This window comes from Microtus oregoni, unplaced genomic scaffold, assembly GCF_018167655.1.
Source record: "Microtus oregoni isolate MIOR12 unplaced genomic scaffold, Mior012 000140F_ref0000409, whole genome shotgun sequence".
NCBI classification, from domain to species: Eukaryota; Metazoa; Chordata; class Mammalia; order Rodentia; family Cricetidae; genus Microtus; species Microtus oregoni.
The window spans coordinates 334,285-353,169 of NW_024544790.1; the positions used below are offsets into that span (position 1 = coordinate 334,285).

At 42.4% G+C, this 18,885-nt stretch overlaps 1 protein-coding gene across 2 annotated transcripts in view; it reads left to right on the plus strand.

Moving 5' to 3' along the window:
- Positions 1–5,995: 5,995 nt before the first annotated feature.
- The window catches only part of LOC121444773 (synapse-associated protein 1), a 29,169-nt gene continuing 16,279 nt past the window's right edge, over positions 5,996–18,885 (plus strand). For both annotated transcript variants that reach the window (XM_041646688.1, XM_041646689.1), the window contains exons 1-4: positions 5,996–6,352; positions 11,463–11,581; positions 11,807–11,873; positions 15,604–15,677. In XM_041646688.1, the coding sequence (XP_041502622.1) occupies positions 6,151–6,352; positions 11,463–11,581; positions 11,807–11,873; positions 15,604–15,677 (462 nt within the window). In that variant the 5' untranslated portion in view covers positions 5,996–6,150. The remainder of the gene's footprint in view (positions 6,353–11,462; positions 11,582–11,806; positions 11,874–15,603; positions 15,678–18,885) is intronic.

The following is an 18,885-nucleotide window of genomic DNA, read 5'->3' on the forward strand; positions in this document are numbered from 1 at the left end:
AAATCCTTCTGTTATCCCTGCTTCACTGCTGGCGCTCTCTAATACAGGCCAGTGACTGTTTAATCTAATAGTGGGAGCCTTTTCATTGCTAAATAATACTGACCCGAACATGACACAATCTTGCTGGCTCTGCCTATCATCAGGACCCTCATACTATGAAGGGATTGCAACATCTGGGGGGTTCAACAACACAACTAGCCAGGATGGCTGTGCTTGGGGAAATAGTCATAAGCTAACTCTTACAGAGGTTACAGGTGCAGGGACATGCTTGGGAAATCCATCAGCTACTTGCAAACATTTATGTAATGAGACCCTTAAGAGCCCTAAAACTTCTAAAACTAGATACCTGATCCCTGATTCAGATAAATGGTGGGCTTGTAGTACAGGCTTGACACCTTGCATGGCAACATCGGTTTTTGATGGTAACAAAGACTACTGTGTGCTTGTTCTACTGGTACCTAGGGTCTTTTATCATCCCACTGACACATTTGAGGATGAATTTGACAGGCACCCGAGCCACTATTGGTGAAAGCCTATCTCTCTGACTCTAGCAGTAATCTTAGGCTTTGGGGTGGCAGCTGGTGTCGGCACTGGTGCTACTGCTCTGGTGCAGACTTCCAAATTCCCCAGAACTTTGAGGAATTAAGAACAGCTATAAATGAGGACTTAAGGGCTCTAGAACAATCTATCGCCAAGCTTGAAGTTTCAATAACCTCACTTTCCAATGTAATGTTACAAAATAGGTGTGGTTCAGTCTTGCTATTTCTTCAATAAGTACTCTGCGCTGCCCTAAGAGAGTAATGTTGTTTCTATGTAGATCACTCTGGGGTAATTAAGGATTCGATTGCTAAGCTCGGAGACAGGTTAGACAAGAGACAGAGAGACAGGGAGGCACAACAAGGTTGGTTTGAAGGCTGGTTCAATGGCTCCCCCTGGTTCATGACACTCATTTCTACCATCACTGGTCCCTTGATCATTCTGTTACTCATCTTAACCTTTGGGCCCTGTATCTTCAGTCGACTCCTGATGTTCATTTGTGAGTGACCTAGCAATACTCAAGCTTTGGTGTTGACCCAGCAATATCCTGCTCTTAGGGAAAATCCCTAAGAATCCCAAGATTGGGATTCGATCAAGTCAGAGGGGGGGGATGAAAGACTTTGGGGCACCTCAGCATTACTGCACCCCCCTTCCTGGGAACCAGAACCCTAGGAACCAACCACGCGTGCACTGGAGCTTTGAGTACTTTCCATCCCCTTTTGTAGTTTTTCTTCAATAGACCCAGACTCTGGAACTGGGGTGAGATGACCTGCAGATGACCTGCAAGTGTTCCTTCTTGTTCAACCAACCCAGCAACTGCCGTAACATTGATCAATTAGAGTTAGCTGACCAATGAATGAACTAGTTAAAATAGTTGACAAATGATTTCTGGACTCTCCCTTTTGATTCTGTACCACCCCCTTGATTCTGTGGTTTTCTCCTGTAATAGACAAAGCAGAGGTCCTTCTCCTCTCGAGGCTGAGGGACCTCTGCCATGGCAGCAAAATAAAAATTCCTCTTGCTATTGCATCAACCACGCTGAGAGTGTCTCTTGAGGCGACCTCCTCCTTGGTGGGGCTTTAGGGCCCAACAGAGGTAGCAGCAGGAGTCATGTTTACCTCCCCAGCTCTGGGAAGTTGTTGGGTCCCCATTGTGACTGAGTAGTACACTGCCCACTGCTCATAAAGCCTGTTTAAGTGTTTGGTAGCTAGGCCTCTTAAAAGAATCCTATGGGGCTGGAGAGATGGCTCAGCGGTTAAGAGCATTGCCTGCTCTTCCAAAGGTCCTGAGTTCAGTTCCCAGCAACCACATGGTGGCCTGCAGGCAGACACAATACTGTATACATAATAAATAAATAAATCTTTAATAAAAAAGAATCCTGCATGTGTTTGACACTAGCACCAAGCCAAGGAAGCTTCCACTTAAAGGAGCTGTACCTTTGTTTGTTGCTAGTATTGAGCCTATCCAAGAGAAGACAGTTATCAGGAAGCTGCATTTGTCTCCATTTTTTGTGTGCTTAGAATCTTTTCTAAGCTTTCTCAGGTCTTATGTGGATTTCGGTGACGGACATTTGGGTGCCATATATAGGCAGAGTTTCTCTGTGTCCCGTAAACTGCTCCCAAATAACCAGGTTGAGACTTATTATTAATTATAAATGCTCAGCTAATAGCTTAGGATTATTACTAACTAACACTTACATTTTAAATTAACTCATTTTTTTTGAGATAGGGTTCCTCTGTGCAGCTTTGGAGCCTGTCCTGGAACTCACTCTGTAGACCAGGATGGCTTGAGAATCACAGAGATCCCCCAGCCTCTGCCTCCCAAGTTCTGGGATCAAAAGCATGCGCCACCACGCGGCCATGTTTCTTATCAACACTCTGCATCATTCATAGATACCTTTTTTCAGTATGACAAGTTCATTTCCTGCTCTCCACATCTCTTCCCAATTTTGAGAGATCTTTTCTCCCCTTCACACTCTCTTTTTCTGCAAGTCACACATAATTCTTACCTGTCTATTGGCCAGTCATCTCTATTTTAACCCAATCACAATGACACATATTCATACAATGTAAAGGAATATTCCATACACTGGCAACATGCCACACCAGATGGCCAGCTAGAGTCTGAGCTTGGGAATATGTTTACGAATTCCTTGCCAGTTTTCCCTGTTTAACATATTGTTACAGAAAATACAAGAACAAAAAAAGTAAACATAATCTAAGCATAGTAGTATACACCTTTAATCCCAACACTAGGGAGTCAGAGACAAGTGGATCTTTGTGAGTTTGAGATCATCCTGGTCTATATAGTGAATTTCAGGACAACTAGAGCTACATGGTGAGACCTTGTCTCAGAAAAAAGAAGATATAACACCAGGTGGTGGTGGCACACACCTTTAGTCCCAGCATTTGTGAGGCAGAGGCAGGCAGATCTCTGTGACTTCCAGGCCAGCCTGGTCTACAGAACAAGTTCCAGGACAGGCTCCAAAGCTACAGAGAAACCCTGACTGGAAAAACCAAAGAAAGGAGAAATAAAATTGAAATCAGTCAGCATTAACAATTACAAGCCCAAGGACAGGCTTGTTTATTTATATCCCCAACCATTTCCCCACTTCTGGTACTCATTTTTTAAAAGATTTATTTTATTCCTATGTATATGTGTGTTTTACCTGCCTTTTTGTGCACCACATACCTGCCAGGTACCTGTGGAGTCGAGAAGAGAGTGTCAGATCCCCTGAGACTGGATTTGCAGATAGTCATGAGCTAACACATGAGTGCTAGGAATCAAACCTGGGTCCTCTTAACTATTAAGTCATATCTCTAGCTCTTCTGCTATTAATTTGAAGCAATTTATGACCATGTTTCCATCTTGTTCTTCAATATTGCAATATGACTCTCTAAAGTAAAAGAACTTCTTTAAAAAACTATACCTACAACCACATAATAATACCATTACCACAATTTTTAAAAGGCAGGGCAGGGTGGCACATGCCTTTAATCCCAGCATTTGCAAGGCAGAGGCAGGCAGATCTATAAGAGGAGGCCAGTCTGGTCTACAGAGTAGGTTTCAGGACAGCCAGGGCTCCACAGAGAAACTCTATATCAAACAAAGAAAAGAAAAAAAAGAAAAGACAAATACTGCAGGATTACACTAATTTCCCCTCCTTCGTGGACTGAGGTTTGAACCTAGGGCCTCCTTCCTGGTAGGCAAGAGATCTATTATCCTAACATTAGCAGTACCCCAGCCCTGAATATTATAAGTATCTACAGCAGGCAGTTTCACAGAGATTGAATAAAATGTTTGGTAGAAGCTTATATGAAGAGAATGGAACTTGTATAAGAATTTCAGCTTGCAGGATGAAAAATTATGGAGACAAGTTGCAAAGTAATATGAATGTGCTTAATACTATTGAATTGCTGACTTCAAAATGATTGATGGTAAATTTCAAATTTTGACTACAATTTAAATAGAATCTCACAATTCCTTAACCTCGTCAGCTCCCTTAGGTCCAAATTGCCATCTATATAAGTATCATAATCTTTTTAAATTTGTTTGCAGAATCAGTATTCAAATAAAATGCACAACTGTGGAGTGTTGGTGTGTAGCTCAGTTGGTAGAACACATAGTTAGCATGAAGAAGGCACTGAATTTGAATTCCACAACCAGATAAGAAAGGCTTGGTGATCATCCAGGTGGTGATGGCGCACACCTTTAATCCCAGCACTCGGGAAGCAGAGGCAAGTGGATCGCTGTGAGTTTGAGGACAGCCTGGTCTACAAGAGTGAGTTCCAGGACAGCTAGAGCTACACAGAGACCCCGGGGTTGCAAAACAAAACACAATAAAGAAAAGGGGGGGGGGCTTGGCAAGTGTGGCAGACTGTTCAAGAAAAGGCCAGATTGGGCTCCTTGAGGCCCTATCTTTACAAAACAACAATGGAAAAAATTCACTCTGTAACCCTGACTGTCTTATGTAGACAGATCTCAATCTCAGAGAGATCTGCCTGCCTCTGCCACCCAAGTGCTGAGATTAAAGTTCTCACCACACCAGGCCTTGAGACCCTGTCTTTTAAAAAAAGAAAGTAAGCAAGTATCCAAGGGTTTTCTTTTCTTTTAATCTTCATTACATTTTATTTAGCGTATGGGGGTGGGGGCAAGCACAATCCATACTATGGTACAGCGATGAGATGACAAGTTTCAGGACTAGGTTCTTCTCTTCTATCATGTGAGTCCCAGGTCAAGGCAAGGTGGCAGGCACCTTTACCTATGAGTCATGTAATCCACCGGGGTTGGGTTTATGTTCTGTTTCACTCATTTTTGTGCTTTGGAAAAGGGTCTCATGTAGCTCTGGCTGATGTTGAACTCAAGATCCTCTTGCCTCAGCTTCCTGGGTACTGAGAGTAAAGGTGAGTACCACGATGTGCCACTAAGTCTCTTGGTGTAGATGGCTATGTACGTTTTGCTGTGCTGGGCATGTGTTTTAACACAACTCTACCACTGAGTCACAGTCCCAGTTCTCTAAGTTGTTGTGTTAAATATTTTAAATTGTATTTATCGTGTGGGTAGTCACAGAGCATGTGTGGAGGTCGGGGGACACACAACCTTTAAGAGAGCCTTCTCTCGGGCTGGAGAGATGACTCAGAGGTTAAGAGCATTGCCTGCTCTTCCAATGGTCCTGAGTTCAAATCCCAGCAACCACATGGTGGCTCATAACCATTTGTAATGGGGTCTGGTGCCCTCTTACATGTGTGTGGTGCAGGCATACACACAGAATATTGTATGCATAATAAATAAATATTTAAAAAACATTTTAATAAAAGTTAAAAAAAAGAGAGCCTTCTCTCATCTGTCACATAGGAACCAAACTTGGTGGTGTGTACTTTTACCATCTCACCCACCCACCGTAAATCATTTTTATCTACAAGTACCCCACCCCAACTTCTTGCTTGTAAATTGCTTTGTTTTGTTTTTTTCTTTTTCCCTTTGGGTTTTTTTTTTTTCAATTTGATGTGCTTTTGACACAGTCTTATGTAGCTCAGGTTGGCCTAAAGCACTATGTACTTAAAACTGGCCTCGAACTCTTGATCTTCTTTCCTCCAGTTCCCAAATGCTGGGACTACAGGTATGAGTCACTGCCCCTAGCTTGGGTTACTTAGGCACAGGAGGAGACTTTTCCCATTTCTAAGGGGCTGGGGGGCGTGTAACCCGGTCCCGTCCAGCTTGACTTGTAAATGCGAAGCCGTCACTGCAAGGCAAACAGAAAACGAGACCAGGTAGGACAAGCCCAAAAAAGATTCCGTCTAAACACTCAGAAAGCTGGAGAAAGAGTAAAAGGGCAGATACGGGGCGGGGCTCCGCGAGGAAAGCCCTTTGGCCTTTTGCCCCTTTTTCTCGCGCACCGCCCCATCGCGAGCGGGGGGTGGAGCTTAACCCGGATGTGACGCAGCGCGGTCAGCTGGGGTGGCGTCATAGAGGGTGGGCTAACGGCCGACTGGCGACGGGGCTGTCACTGAGGCTTCCGGCCAGTCGCCCTCAGAGACCCGCGGTGTCAGGTCGCAGGGGGCGGTTAAAGGCGGCAGGGCTCTTGGGTGAGGGGGCGGTGGCGACGCGGGAAGGATGTTTCGAGGATTGAGCAGTTGGTTGGGCCTGAAGGAGCCCGAGGGGGCGGCGGCAGGAGGAGAGCCGCTCGGAGGGGACGAGCCATCGTCAGGAGGCTCGCCCCCTGAGGAACGCTCCGAGCCGCCGGCGGAGCCCACCGAGTCCGAGCAGCAGCCTACGGGAGACCCAAAGCTCCTCCACCAGGCCAAAGGCCTTGGCAGTGAGTCCCCTCCGGGACGCGAGGGTGGGCTGGGAGGGGGCGCGGGGATGCCAGTGTGTGAGAGGGGCGTTGGTCCTCCCGAACTTGGGAGCTAGGCGACGCCGAAGCTTCCCCCAAGGAGTCATGTCGTGTCCTCGAGGTGCCTAAGAATTTATCGCTCTCTTGCTAAGTTTGTATACATAGGAAGCCCGGGCGCAGTGAAGCGAGCGGTGTGCCGCTGTTTTCTGGGTTTTGACAAGCAGTTTGGCTTGTTCAGCTTGCCAGCTTTCACCTGAATCTCCACCTTCCCAGCTAGAGTTGGTTGAGAAAATGCCTTTTGTCCCAAGAAAGGACTAAAAGGTATATTGTCTCAAGTAGCTTGGTAGGTTACTCAAGCTTAAGCCATGCATGTCTTCTTTGAATTGTTTGAAACAGGGTCTCCTGTAGCTCAGGTAGACGGGTTTCGAACTCACATTGCATTGTAGGGATGACATTGATCTTCCCGCCTCTGCTTCCAGCAGGACCTTTTTTCCTTGAGGTGGAAAAGAAGCTGCCATTGTCTACTATATACGAGTTTCAGTGCTAGATCTTAATGACAATAAATACCTGAGTTTCAGCTATTCACCATCCCCCAAGAGTTGGGAGAACAAAGCCAACATTTTACTGATAGTAAGCAGTAGAATTTGAGCCAAAAAAGCTACCTGATTTCAAAGCCCATACTCTTTCCAAGTTTATAGTCTAGTTGAAGTTGAACAAAAAGTAGTCCTTGAGAATATAAACACCTACTGTGGTAGCTAATTCTGGAGGGACTTTGGTATGCTTAAATAAGCAAAGAACACGGTGACTTTGGGCTGGTGGGCCCTAAACAGAAGTAAACATAAGAGAATTGCAACAAAAATGTATACTAAATTTAGCAAGTGTTTTTGTTGTTGTTGTTTTGAGACAGTGTTATATAGCCTCTGCTGGCTTCAAACTCACCATATGGCCAAGGATGGTTGTGAACTCAACACTCCTTCCTCTCTCTCCATCCTGTTGGGATCACCGCCACACATTCACTAAATGTAGAAAGTTTTAAGGGCCTATCAAATGGATTCAGGGTGCCAAAGAACAGAGAAACACAGACTTCAGTAGGAAAGGCCCTAATGTTAAAAAAAAAAATGACTATGAGATAGAGGGACAGGAAAAACAGCCCCACTATCAAATCTTAACAGTGTATCAACTCAGGCAAAATACCCAAAGACTGCACAAGGGAAATAAAACTAAGTGATATCGTGAGATCAGCAGAAATCTTTTTTTTTAATGTTTTCGGTGTAGAAAATTGGGAAGGAATGAACTTGGGATATTCAGGGAATGTGAAAAGACTTAAAAGAGCAGAGGTTATAGTGGGTAGTTGGGCTAGATTAATGTGGAATGAAAGCCTGGTGTGGTGGCACAGGCCTATAACCCCAGCATTTGGGATCCTTAGAAAGGAAGATCAGGAGTTCAAGGCCAGCCTCAGCTATATAGGTGAGCTCCAAGCCAGCCAAGGCTACAAGAGACTTTGTCTCATAAAACTAAAAAAAAAACTAGGCCTAGGGTATTGAAAAGGCTAAAGCAAAAGGATCACTGGATCTAGGCCTACCTGGGCTACAATGTGAGATCAGTGCTTGACAACTTAGTGAGACATTATCTGTAAAGACAAGCCCTCCTGACCACCTGTTTCTGCTTCCCAAGTCTAAGATCCTGGCTGGGTACCATCATGCCCAACTAAATTTCCTCGAATTTTCTTTTCAGGACCAAAGAACCTAGAGCCACACACATGCTAGGCCTCTGAGCCCTGCTTCCTGCCATCTTTCCTCACAAGGTTCTCCGGGTTCTCTCTGTTGTTGGTAGTCTGGTCTTATTTTCCTTCTTTACCCGCTTCCTTGATGATTGAGGAAGCTGAGTTTCGATGGAACCCATCCCTATTGATTGGGAATTTAAAGTTTTAGGATAAAGGAATGCTCCTGCTTCTATAATTAATGTAGCTATGTAAATGTTCTTGTTTAATACACAGAGTTTTAGAGAGGCTAGAGAAATTTTCAGAGATGTTTTAATCCTGCATATTGGCCAGAAAAATACATTTTGTCTAAGAGGATGTATTTGTGTACTTTTCTTTGTGGGGTTTTGTTTTTTAATTTGGCTTTGGGTTTTTTTTTTTTTGAGTGTATTCCAAGGCAAGCCTCAAATTCTCTATATAGCTGAGGCTGACTTGAACTCCTGCCTCCACCTCCCAAGAGTAATCACTGGATAGCAAATTTAGCTACACCATGCCTGGCTCCTACCTGTGTTTTGAAAAATAAAGTTAAGTATTAAACCTGATTCCCAGTAAGTAATTTTTTGGACCTTTGAAATCTACTGGAATCTACTAAGAACTCCATTTGTTAAGCCGACATTTGTTGAATCCCTATTTTCAAGATTGGATCCTAAGTACTTCCTGTTTAATAGTGACCTATTTATGCATTCCAGCCACTTACTGTTATCATTACCAGTAGTGAACACCCAACTTTACATACTCTTCCTTCATTCCAAACCAATGCCTCTTCCTGGTCCTTCCTCCTGATAAACTTATGCTTTCCTATGGTCACTGTCTCCAAAGGAGCTAACAATATCTATTATTCAGTGCAGAGTGCTTAGTTGTTTTGAACTATCTTCTGTACTCTTTGTGTGTATTGTAGTAATAAGGGTGGTGGGGCTGCGTCCCCAACACCCCAGCTGCCTGGCTAGCTTATGCCCGAAATAACAACACACAAACTGTATTCATTTAATCACTGCTTGGCCCATTTCTATCTAGCCTCTTCTAGGCTAATTCTCACATATTAATTTAGCCCATTTCTAATCATCTGTGTAGCGCTCCTAGGTGCGCTTACCGGGAAGATTCTAGCCTATGTCCTTCCTGGGTCGGAGCTTCATCGCGTGCGTCTGCCTGGGAGCTGGGAGCATGGCATCCCTCTCGGAGAGCTGTCGAGTCTGAGCTCACTTCCTCTTCCTCCCAGTGTTCTGTTCTGTTTACTCCTCCCACCTATCTTCTAACCAATGAGGACCAAGCAGTTTCTTTTATTTAACCAATGACCTTCCTCCATCAGTGTATGGATGTTTTGTCTGTATGTATGTCTGTGTACCATGTGTGCCCACAGATACCAAAAGAGGACATCACATCCCCTGAAAGTTGCTGGGAATCAAACCCAGGTCCTCTGGAGGATCCATTGCTCTTAACCGCTGATCCATCTCTATAGCTCCTATACTCTTTATGAGCAGGGTATCTATCATGCTAGAAGTGCTAAATATCTTTATCATCCACACAACTAGTATGCACCCAGGAAAATTTAAGTGCTTTGATAAACATGTATCTAAGCTGGGTAGGGATGGGGAATCCTCCAAAACTCAGAATGCTGAGGCAGGAAGATTACTCAAAGTTCAAGGACGGCCTGAGTTACATAGTGAGTATCAGGCTAGCCAAATCTAGATAGCAAAACTCTGTCTCAAAAACACCTAATTGAGTTCTCATAGCACATTTCTAGTTACAGAGAGCTTTGATTCCATAGCTTATGAACAATAGTCTTTAGAACTGGCAGTGTTAGTTTGAAGAGAAAGAAATTTAAGGACATTGCTTAGATTAGTAGAGTAGAAGTTTATATTCCCTAAGAGAAAAGACAGACCTAGGGGCTCAGCAAGATGGCTCAGTGGGTATAGACACTGGCCTTGAAAGTCTGATGACCTGCTTTTGTTTCCCATAACCCACAGAAAGGAGAGAAATGCCGCCACAGAGTTGTCCTCTGATCTCCAATATGCCCACATGGCACATGTGCCTATCCCCACATATATCATGTACTCATGCACCTAATAGTTTTGTTGGGTTTTTTTTGTTTTACATACAGGATCTCACTATGTAACTCTGGCAGTCCTGGAACCCACTATGTAGACAAGGCTGGCCTCGAAATCACAAGAGATCTGCCTGCCTCTGTCTCCCTAAGTGCTGGGATTAAAGATGTGTGCCATTATGCCCAGCAATAACAGATTCTTGTTGTGGGGGAAGAGAGACCTAAAACTGAGAGGTGGAAATGACAAGAGACTTGAAAAAGCTTTCAGTTATTTGGGGGTAATACTAAGAAATTAAAGGGCCTCTCAAAATCATGTACTGGAAAGTGGATTATTACCTGGATATAAAGTTGAGTCTAGTCACTTTTTTTGGTGTTGAGACAGGGTTTCTTTTCATAGTTTTGGCTGACCTGGAACTAGCTCTGTAGACCAGGCTGGCTTGAAATTCTCAGAGATCTGATTGCTTCTGCCTCCTGAGTGTTGGAATTAAAGGCATGCACCACCATTGAAGGAGAATCTGGTCACTTCTAATATTTAAGATTTCTGGGATTCTAAAATTAAGTGAAATACCTTTGAAAATTAACCTACCTGTGTGTAAGAATTAACATTTGCCAAGGGTTTTCTATTACACGTTTTTTCCTTCCTATTCTAGCCTCATGTCATGTTTCTGTCAGCTTTGATAATTTGTTTGTGTATGTGGGTATATGTGTGCCATGGTGCAAATTGAGAGACAACTTTTAGGAGTTGGCTCTCTCCTTCAACTATGTGGGGATCATTGTGCTTTTTGACAAGTGTCTTTACTCACTGAACCATCTAGCCACCTACTACTTTTTTGTAGGGGAGTGGTGGATAACAGAGTCTCAATATATATTCCTAGGTGACCTAAAACTAGCTATGTAGAGAGCAAGCTAGTCTTGATCTTACAGGGATCTATCTGCCTCTGCCTCCCAAATGCTGGAGTTATAGACATGTACCACCGTAGTCAGCCAGTTTGTCAGTTTTCAAATAATGATTTCCTTAGATTAGAACGACAGTGTGGATACTGAAGAGATTAGTGGTTAAGAGCTATGCAACCCATGAGGACCTGTTTGGGTTCCAGTAAAGGTGATTTAACTTACACAGGACTATATAGGTGAACATAGGTTGTGTTGTGCCATTATTACAAAGGGGACCTAAATGTGTACAGATTTTGGTATCCAGAAAGGGCCTTACACAGATCTCCCTGCAGATACTGATGGGAAGGTATGATAACCATTGTACTTGGATGAAGCACGGACCCTTTTTTCCTTTACAGATTATTTGTTTAACTTTGCAAGTGCTGCCACAAAGAAGATAACTGAATCTGTTGCTGAAACAGCTCAGACAATAAAGAAATCTGTAGAAGAAGGAAAAATAGATGACATCATTGATAAGGTACATTTAGAGAACTTGTAAAAGGAGAAATTTTTGAAAGTTGTAAGTAGCTAATGTAATCATCTTTTTAACTCAAGTGAAATATAATGTGCTGATGGAATTTTTCTAGAATATCTTTTCTTGATTCTTGGACAATTTCATACATGTACACATGTATTATGACTATAATTCTTATCTAATAGTAAACTTCCAAAGTAATTTGACTTTTCATGTGTTTTTTAACAGACCATTATAGGGGATTTTCAAAAAGAACAGAAAAAATTTGTTGAAGAACAGCACACAAAGAAGTCAGGTATGATATAAGTTTATCTTATATTCTCAGCCAAGTTTCTGTGTATGTGAATATGTGTGTGTCAGTTTTTGGTGCTGGGGATCAACCCCGGGTCCTTACATATGCTAGGCAAGTGCTGCTGCTGAGCTACCATACCAGCTTCCTACCAGGTTTTATTGAGCATTTATTATGTGCTAACCTATACTAAGGCTCTAAGAATACAAAAACATATAAGACTGGGGTGGAGCCCAGTGGTAGGACATGTGCATAGTGTATACAGGGCCCTGGGTTAGATCCCAAGCGCCAAAAAATGTCTATGTACAGCCAGGAATAGTGGCTCACACTTGGAATCCCAGCACTTGGGAAGCTAAAGCAGAAGGATTGCTGTGAGTTTGAGGCTGTACTCCTAGTCTGAGATATATAGTAAGTCCAGGCCAGCCTGGGCTACAAAATGAGGAAAAAACTTTTTAAATTAAAAAATAGTCAAATTTTCGGCTGGGCAGTGGTGGTGCAAACCTTTAATTCCAGCACTTGTGAGGCAGAGGCAGGCGGATCCCTGTGAGTTTGAGGCCAGCCTGATCTACAAGAGCTAGTTCCAGGACAGGCTCCAAAGCTACAGAGAAACCCTGTCTTGAAAAACCAAAAAAAAATTTGAATTTTTAAAAAATAGTTGAATATGGTGGTGCATGCCTTTGATCCCTGCACTTGGGAAGCAGAGAAAGGTCAATCGCTGAGAGTTTGAGTCCAACCTTGTCTACATAATGAGTTCCCAAACAGCCAGGTCTATGTAGAGAGAAAATAAACACACACACAAAGAATTCAGTCTTTTACTGAACATGGTAGAGAAGAGGATCAATCAAAAAGACCAAAGCCTAATCAGGCCTTTTAGTGCATAGCTGTGATTCTAGTACCCAAGAGGCTAAGGCAAAAGGATTGCTAGGAGTTTGAGACCAGCTGGATTAGCAAGACCTAGTCTAAAAACAAAAACATAGCCGGCACCTGAAACTCCAGCATTTGAGAAGCAAAGGTAGAAAGATCAAGAGTTTAAGCCAACCTCAGCTACATAGTAAGTTGGAGGCCAACCTGGGTTATATGAAACACTGTGTCAAAATCAATCAATAAATAAAAAGCTATCGCCAGCAACAAATAAAGTATGTTGCCAGATTCTTTTTTTATCTTCTCAGCTAGGACAGCAACTGTGAGAGGTGTAAGACTTCCAGTCTCTACATTGCAGATCCCAACATTGACAGGTCTTTGTAAAAAGCCAGGCCCAGAAATTTAACATTGATACCAACTGTTTTTCATTTGTTTTTTAAACAGGGCTTCACATAGCCAAAGCTGACCTCTAACTTGCTATATAGTCAGCAAATACCTTGAATTTCATCTCTCCTTCCTCTGCCTTCCAAGTGGTAGCATTATAGGTATACATCACAATACTGAATTTGTACTGTGCTGGGAATGGAACCTAGGATCTTGTGCATGCTAAGCAAGCATTCTACCAACGGAGCTACTATATCCCCAGCTTAACACCTCATCACTGTGTATGGGGCAAATCTGGAACTACCTCTTTACTTTGAATGGATTGGTTTGGGTCTGACATGTGTTGGGGGTTAGTACAGTTAGAATCTACTATAAAGAGCAAATGACTGCTTGAGTGGAGTCCTGCATTCCCTTCCTAATCATACCTAACTAGGTGTATGTCATCTTGGTATCCTCAGCATTCAGCTTCTAACTGTTCATTGACAATTTGATTCCAGCCCTGTAGGTTATTGTCTCTAATTGGTTTTTTGCTTTGGTTTCTCTTCTCAAGATCCTATTCTCTCTCTCTCTCTCTCTCTCTCTCTCTCTCTCTCTCTCTCTCTCTCTCTCCCTCCCTCCCTCCCTCCCTCCCTCCCTCCCCCCTCCTCCCTCCCCCCCCTCCTCCTCCTCCTCCTCCTCCTCCTCCTCCTCCTCCTCCTCCTCCTCCTTCTCTCTCTCTCTCTCTCTCTCTCTCTCTCTCTCTCTCTCTCTCTCTCTCTCTCTCTCTCTCTCTCTCTCATTTTTATTACCTTTATTTACTTCTGGCCTTTGTGTGGCAGAGGACAACTTCCAGGATTCTGTCCTACCACGTGGGTCCCAAAGATCAAACTCATGGCATCAGGTGCTTTTAACAGCTGAGCCATCTTAATAGCCCTTTCTATTTATTTTTATTGTTAATTATATGTATTGTGATAGAGCCATGTGCCTCGGAGCTGTAGTTGTAAGTGGGTGTGAGCTACCTGACAATGGATGCTAGGAACTGAACTCTGGGGCCTCTACAAGAGCAATATGACACCTGAGGAGGTCACAAGAAGGTATCAGATCATCCTCGAACTGGAATTTCAGAAAGTTGTGAGCCACTACATCACTACATATATGCTGGGAATCAAACCTGGATCCTCCCGGAACTGTAGCAAGTGCTCTTAACTTCTGAGCCATCTTTACCCTTTGTCATAAAGTCTAAAGCACTGAATTATCTCTTCAGCTTTTTTTTTGAGACAGGGTTGTACTGTGTGTCCCTGGCTGACCTGGAACTTGCTGTGTAGTCCAGGATATCCTTGAACTGATAGAGTTCTGCACAGAGAACTGCCTGCCTCTGTCTTCCTAGTGCTAGGATTAAAGTGGATCACCACGCCCAACTTTTTTTTTAACAGCATCTCACTCCATAGCCCAGGCTGCCTAGAACTTGAAGTAATTATTTGCCTTATCTTCCCAAGTACCAAGATACAGGCATGTACTACCATGCTCAGAGATATAATACACAAATCTAACACCTATTCATTTTGATAGTTGACCCAGTGATGTCCTTTATAACATTTCCCTCCAGAATCTAGTTAAGTACTAGTTGAGGATATGATATTATATTCTGTCATGTCATTTCTCTTAGCCTTCTTTAGTTCTTTAGTCTGGAATGTTCTAACAACTTTGTCTTTTTTTTTTTTTTTTTTTTTTTTTTGAGACAGGGCCTTAGACAATCCTGGCCGACCTCATATTTGCTATGTAGTTGAGGTTATCCTTGAATTCCTGGTCTTCCTGACTCCACATCCAAGTGTTGCGGGTGGGCTGTTCCCATCTTAATATACTATTGTATATTGAGCTTTGTCTGATAATTCCTCATGATTAGAATAGGATTGTATATTCTTGATATTTTAATTCTTCTTGAAATAACATGTTCAGGGATCCACAGTGTGTTTCTCCCCCACTGTTTGTCTGTGTGTGCATATATACACTCATGTGTGCCACTTTTCACATTTCCACCATGTGATCCCAGGCATCAAATTCAGGTCTTCAATCTTGTGGGTAAGTACCTTTACCCACTGAGCCATTGTTTGGGCCCAGTGATACTGATTTTGGTTATCTGATTAAATTGTCAGAATTTTGTACTGTACCATTCAAGTAGAGTATTTGTTGACCAAATATATGCATAAAGCTTACAAATTAAGTCTGGGTATTACAGTGAATAATCATATTTGGAGCTTATTGGTAAATTACTATTTTAAGTGGTCTTATATTGAAATGACAGATTACGATTTAACTGTTGTAACTATGTAGTGCCTGCAGAAGCCAGAAGGTGTCAAGTCCTCTGGAACTTGAATTAATAGGCAGTTGTGAGCTGCCATGTGGGTTCTGGGAACTGAACCAAGGTTCTCTGCAATATCAACAAGATTTTTTTAATCTCTTTAACTACTAAGCCATCTCTCTAGCCCCAATAACCTTTTTTTCTCCTGCATAGAAGCAGCTGTGCCGCCATGGGTTGATAGTCACGATGAAGAAACAATTCAACAGCAGATTTTGGCTTTATCAGCTGTGAGTACCCTTTAAATACCCTGTGTAGGTAAGACTTTTCTCCTACCATATTACGTCTCTGTTCACAGATTTTTTTCTTTAGCTAAATTCTTCTCCTTCATTTTCTTTTTTGGAGACAGTGTCTCACTACATAGCTTTGGCTGTCCTGTAACTTGCTCTGGAGACCAGGCTAGCCCCAAACTCACAGAAGTCCATCTGCCTACCAAGTACTGAGATTAAAAACATGTGCGATCACAACTTGTCCAGATTCTTTTACTTATATGCCATTTTTACATGCTCTTGTTTGTATTTTAGTTTCTTTGTTTGTTTTTTGAGGCTGGGTTTTGCTAAGTAGCCTAGGCTGACCTTGAACTCACTATGTAGGTAGCCTGGCCTACAACTGTCTTCCTATTTAAGCTTCCCTAGTACTGAGGTTACAATTGTGTACCACCATGCCAGGCTTTTACAGGTTTGGTTTGGTTTGGTTTGGTTTGGTTTGGTTTGGTTTGGTTTGGTTTGGTTTGGTTTGGTTTGGTTTGGTTTGGTTTGAGACAGGGTCTCAATACATAGGCTGTCCTGGAACTCACTACATAGACCAGGCTGTCCACCTTCCTCTGCCTCCCGAGTGCTGGGATTAATTACATGTGCCACCATGTCCCTTTTTTTTACAGTTTTTTTAAACATTTTTGAAAATTTAAGAACATGCATGTTAACTTTGATGATTTTTTAGTAACTTCCTGGATTGTTTTGTTTTTGCAGTACTGTGTCAGACATGATAGATAAGTATTTTAGCACCAAGCTACATCCCCAGCCTTCGTTCCTGTTGATTCAATGAGTTTCATTAGGATTGCTTACAGGAGTGTGAATTAGAAGCTATTTACAGGAACATGACCAATTTACCAGTGGCTATACCACTGAAGAAGATATGTTTAGATCTTCAGGCAGGGGAGGGGCCCTGTGACTGTGTCTCACTGATCCATGACTTTTTTTTTTTATTTTTCGAGACAGGGTTTCCCTGTAACAGCCCTGGCTGCCATGGAACTGGCTCTGTGGACCAGGCTGGCCTTGAACTCACAGAGATGAAGAGGTGTGTCTGTCTCTGCTTCCCAAGAGCTGGAATTAAAGGCCACCCAGCCTAACTTAAAAAAAAAACAACTTTGAGTTAGGTTATACTTTTCTTTTTTTCACATTAAAGTATAGCCTATTATGCCAAATCATTATTTCAGCCTTAAAAAGATAGAGGCTCATACCTGTAATCCTAGTACTTGTGAGATTGATGCAGGAAGATTGTCACCTGTTTGAGGTTAGGTGGGGCTATATAATAAGGATGTTTCAAAAAGGAAGAGATTCTTTTATATGATTTGATAATCTTTGAGATATAGTAAGATGAAGTTTTGAGGCAGCAATGCAGTTCTTGTGAATGAAATGATTGTAGTCCATATTTTCTCTTTACCTACATATGTTTGTTGGTAATTGACATTGATATAGATAGCATTTCATTTGCTGGCCCACAAAATAGTAATGTTACAAAGGACAGCTTGAGAAATTACTTCCCCATACTATCTTTTGAGGCTCCTAGCATGACCACAGTGTAGCTATTGTTTTTAGTCCTATTGCACAGAGGGGACTGAGATTCTAATGTTTTCTTACTTATCTGTGTTCTTTCAGAGAGCAAAGGCCAGCTTTATCAAAGCTCAGTGCACAGTGCCTTCATAAATCCATATTTTCACTGTAATCTATAGTTTCATGTTTATTTTTATCTGTGTGGGTATTATATGCCTGCATATATGTCTGTGTATCACATATATACCTGATGCCCTTGAAGGCAAGAAGAAGGTGTGGGATCCCCTGGAACTGAAGTTGCAGGTAGTTATTAACCTCTATATGGGTGCTGGGACTCAAACCCAGGTCCTCTGGAAGAACAGCCAGTGGTCTTAACTGCTGAGCCAACTCTCCAGTATTTCTCCAATTCTTTGTTTTTGAGACAAGGTCTTACAACATAGCTCCAGCTTCCTCAGAACTTAGATATCTACCTGCCTATGCCTTCTAAGTGCTGGGATTCAAGGCTCATTTTTGTTTTTAACCTACTTTTTCCTTTTGTAAAAAATTTTGTTGCCTTTATTTATTTTGTGTGTATGTATGTACATACATAACAGCACATGTGGAGATCACAGTATAACATGCAGGGTGTTAATTCTCTCCTACCATGTGGGTCCCAGTGATCTCTGAGCTGTCTCACTGGACACTCTCTTTAATGTACCCCCACCCCTTTTTGGCACTAGGGATTGAATTCAGGACCTTGTTTATTATGTAGTTTATTCATGTGCTCTATTATCACTGAGCTGTACCACCAGCACCCCCACCTCTATTGTTTTGTTTTTCTAGTAAAAATTTGTGAGTTTTCCTTGCCATATACCTCTTCTACAGGAAAGCCTGGGTAATAGTCATTGAAATCATTGTACTCATGGACCAGAAACTCCACTTGTGGGAATTTCTGCAAAAGATATCATTTTATGGGCCAACAAAATGGCTCAGTGGGTAAAGAAAACTCTTGCCTGGTGACTTGAGTCCAATCTGTTGGACCCACATAAAAGATGGGAGAGAGAACCAAATCCACAAAGCTGTCATCTCACCTCTGTATACAAGCTGTGTCACAAGGGTGTATGCCCCTACTTCCCCCCCCCCCGCACCGACACACACAATAATGATAATAAATTTAAAATTTTTCAATATTTAAAGATCACTTTATAAAGAATAAAAACTCTCCTTTTTAAAAGGAATTCTTGAAATCAGTATGTAGCACAGTCTGGTCTCAAATTCTAAGCAATCCTTTACCTTTAGCCTCCCAAGGGCTCATATGACAGATGTGTGCTTTTAGAATTCTTTCCAGCAGGTTAAAAACTATTTAAATGACTATGGAAACAGGTCTGGTTTAGTAAGTTATAATGTTAGTGCTCATTTGATTTAGCCCTTAGAGCTAGAAAGTTGTTCATGACCTTGAATTAGGGAAAGTCAGCATTCATGCTTGTTATCCCAACAGTCAGGAGGTGGAGGCAGGAGGATCAGGAGTTCAAAGTTATCCTCCAATAGAGATAATTTAACAGTAGTCTTTACTATAAGAGACTGTCTTTTAAACAAAAAGTTGGGGCTGGCAAGTTGGCTCAGTGGTTAAGAACACTGGATGCTCTTTCAGAGGATCCAGATTCTCAGCACCTACATGGCTGCTTAC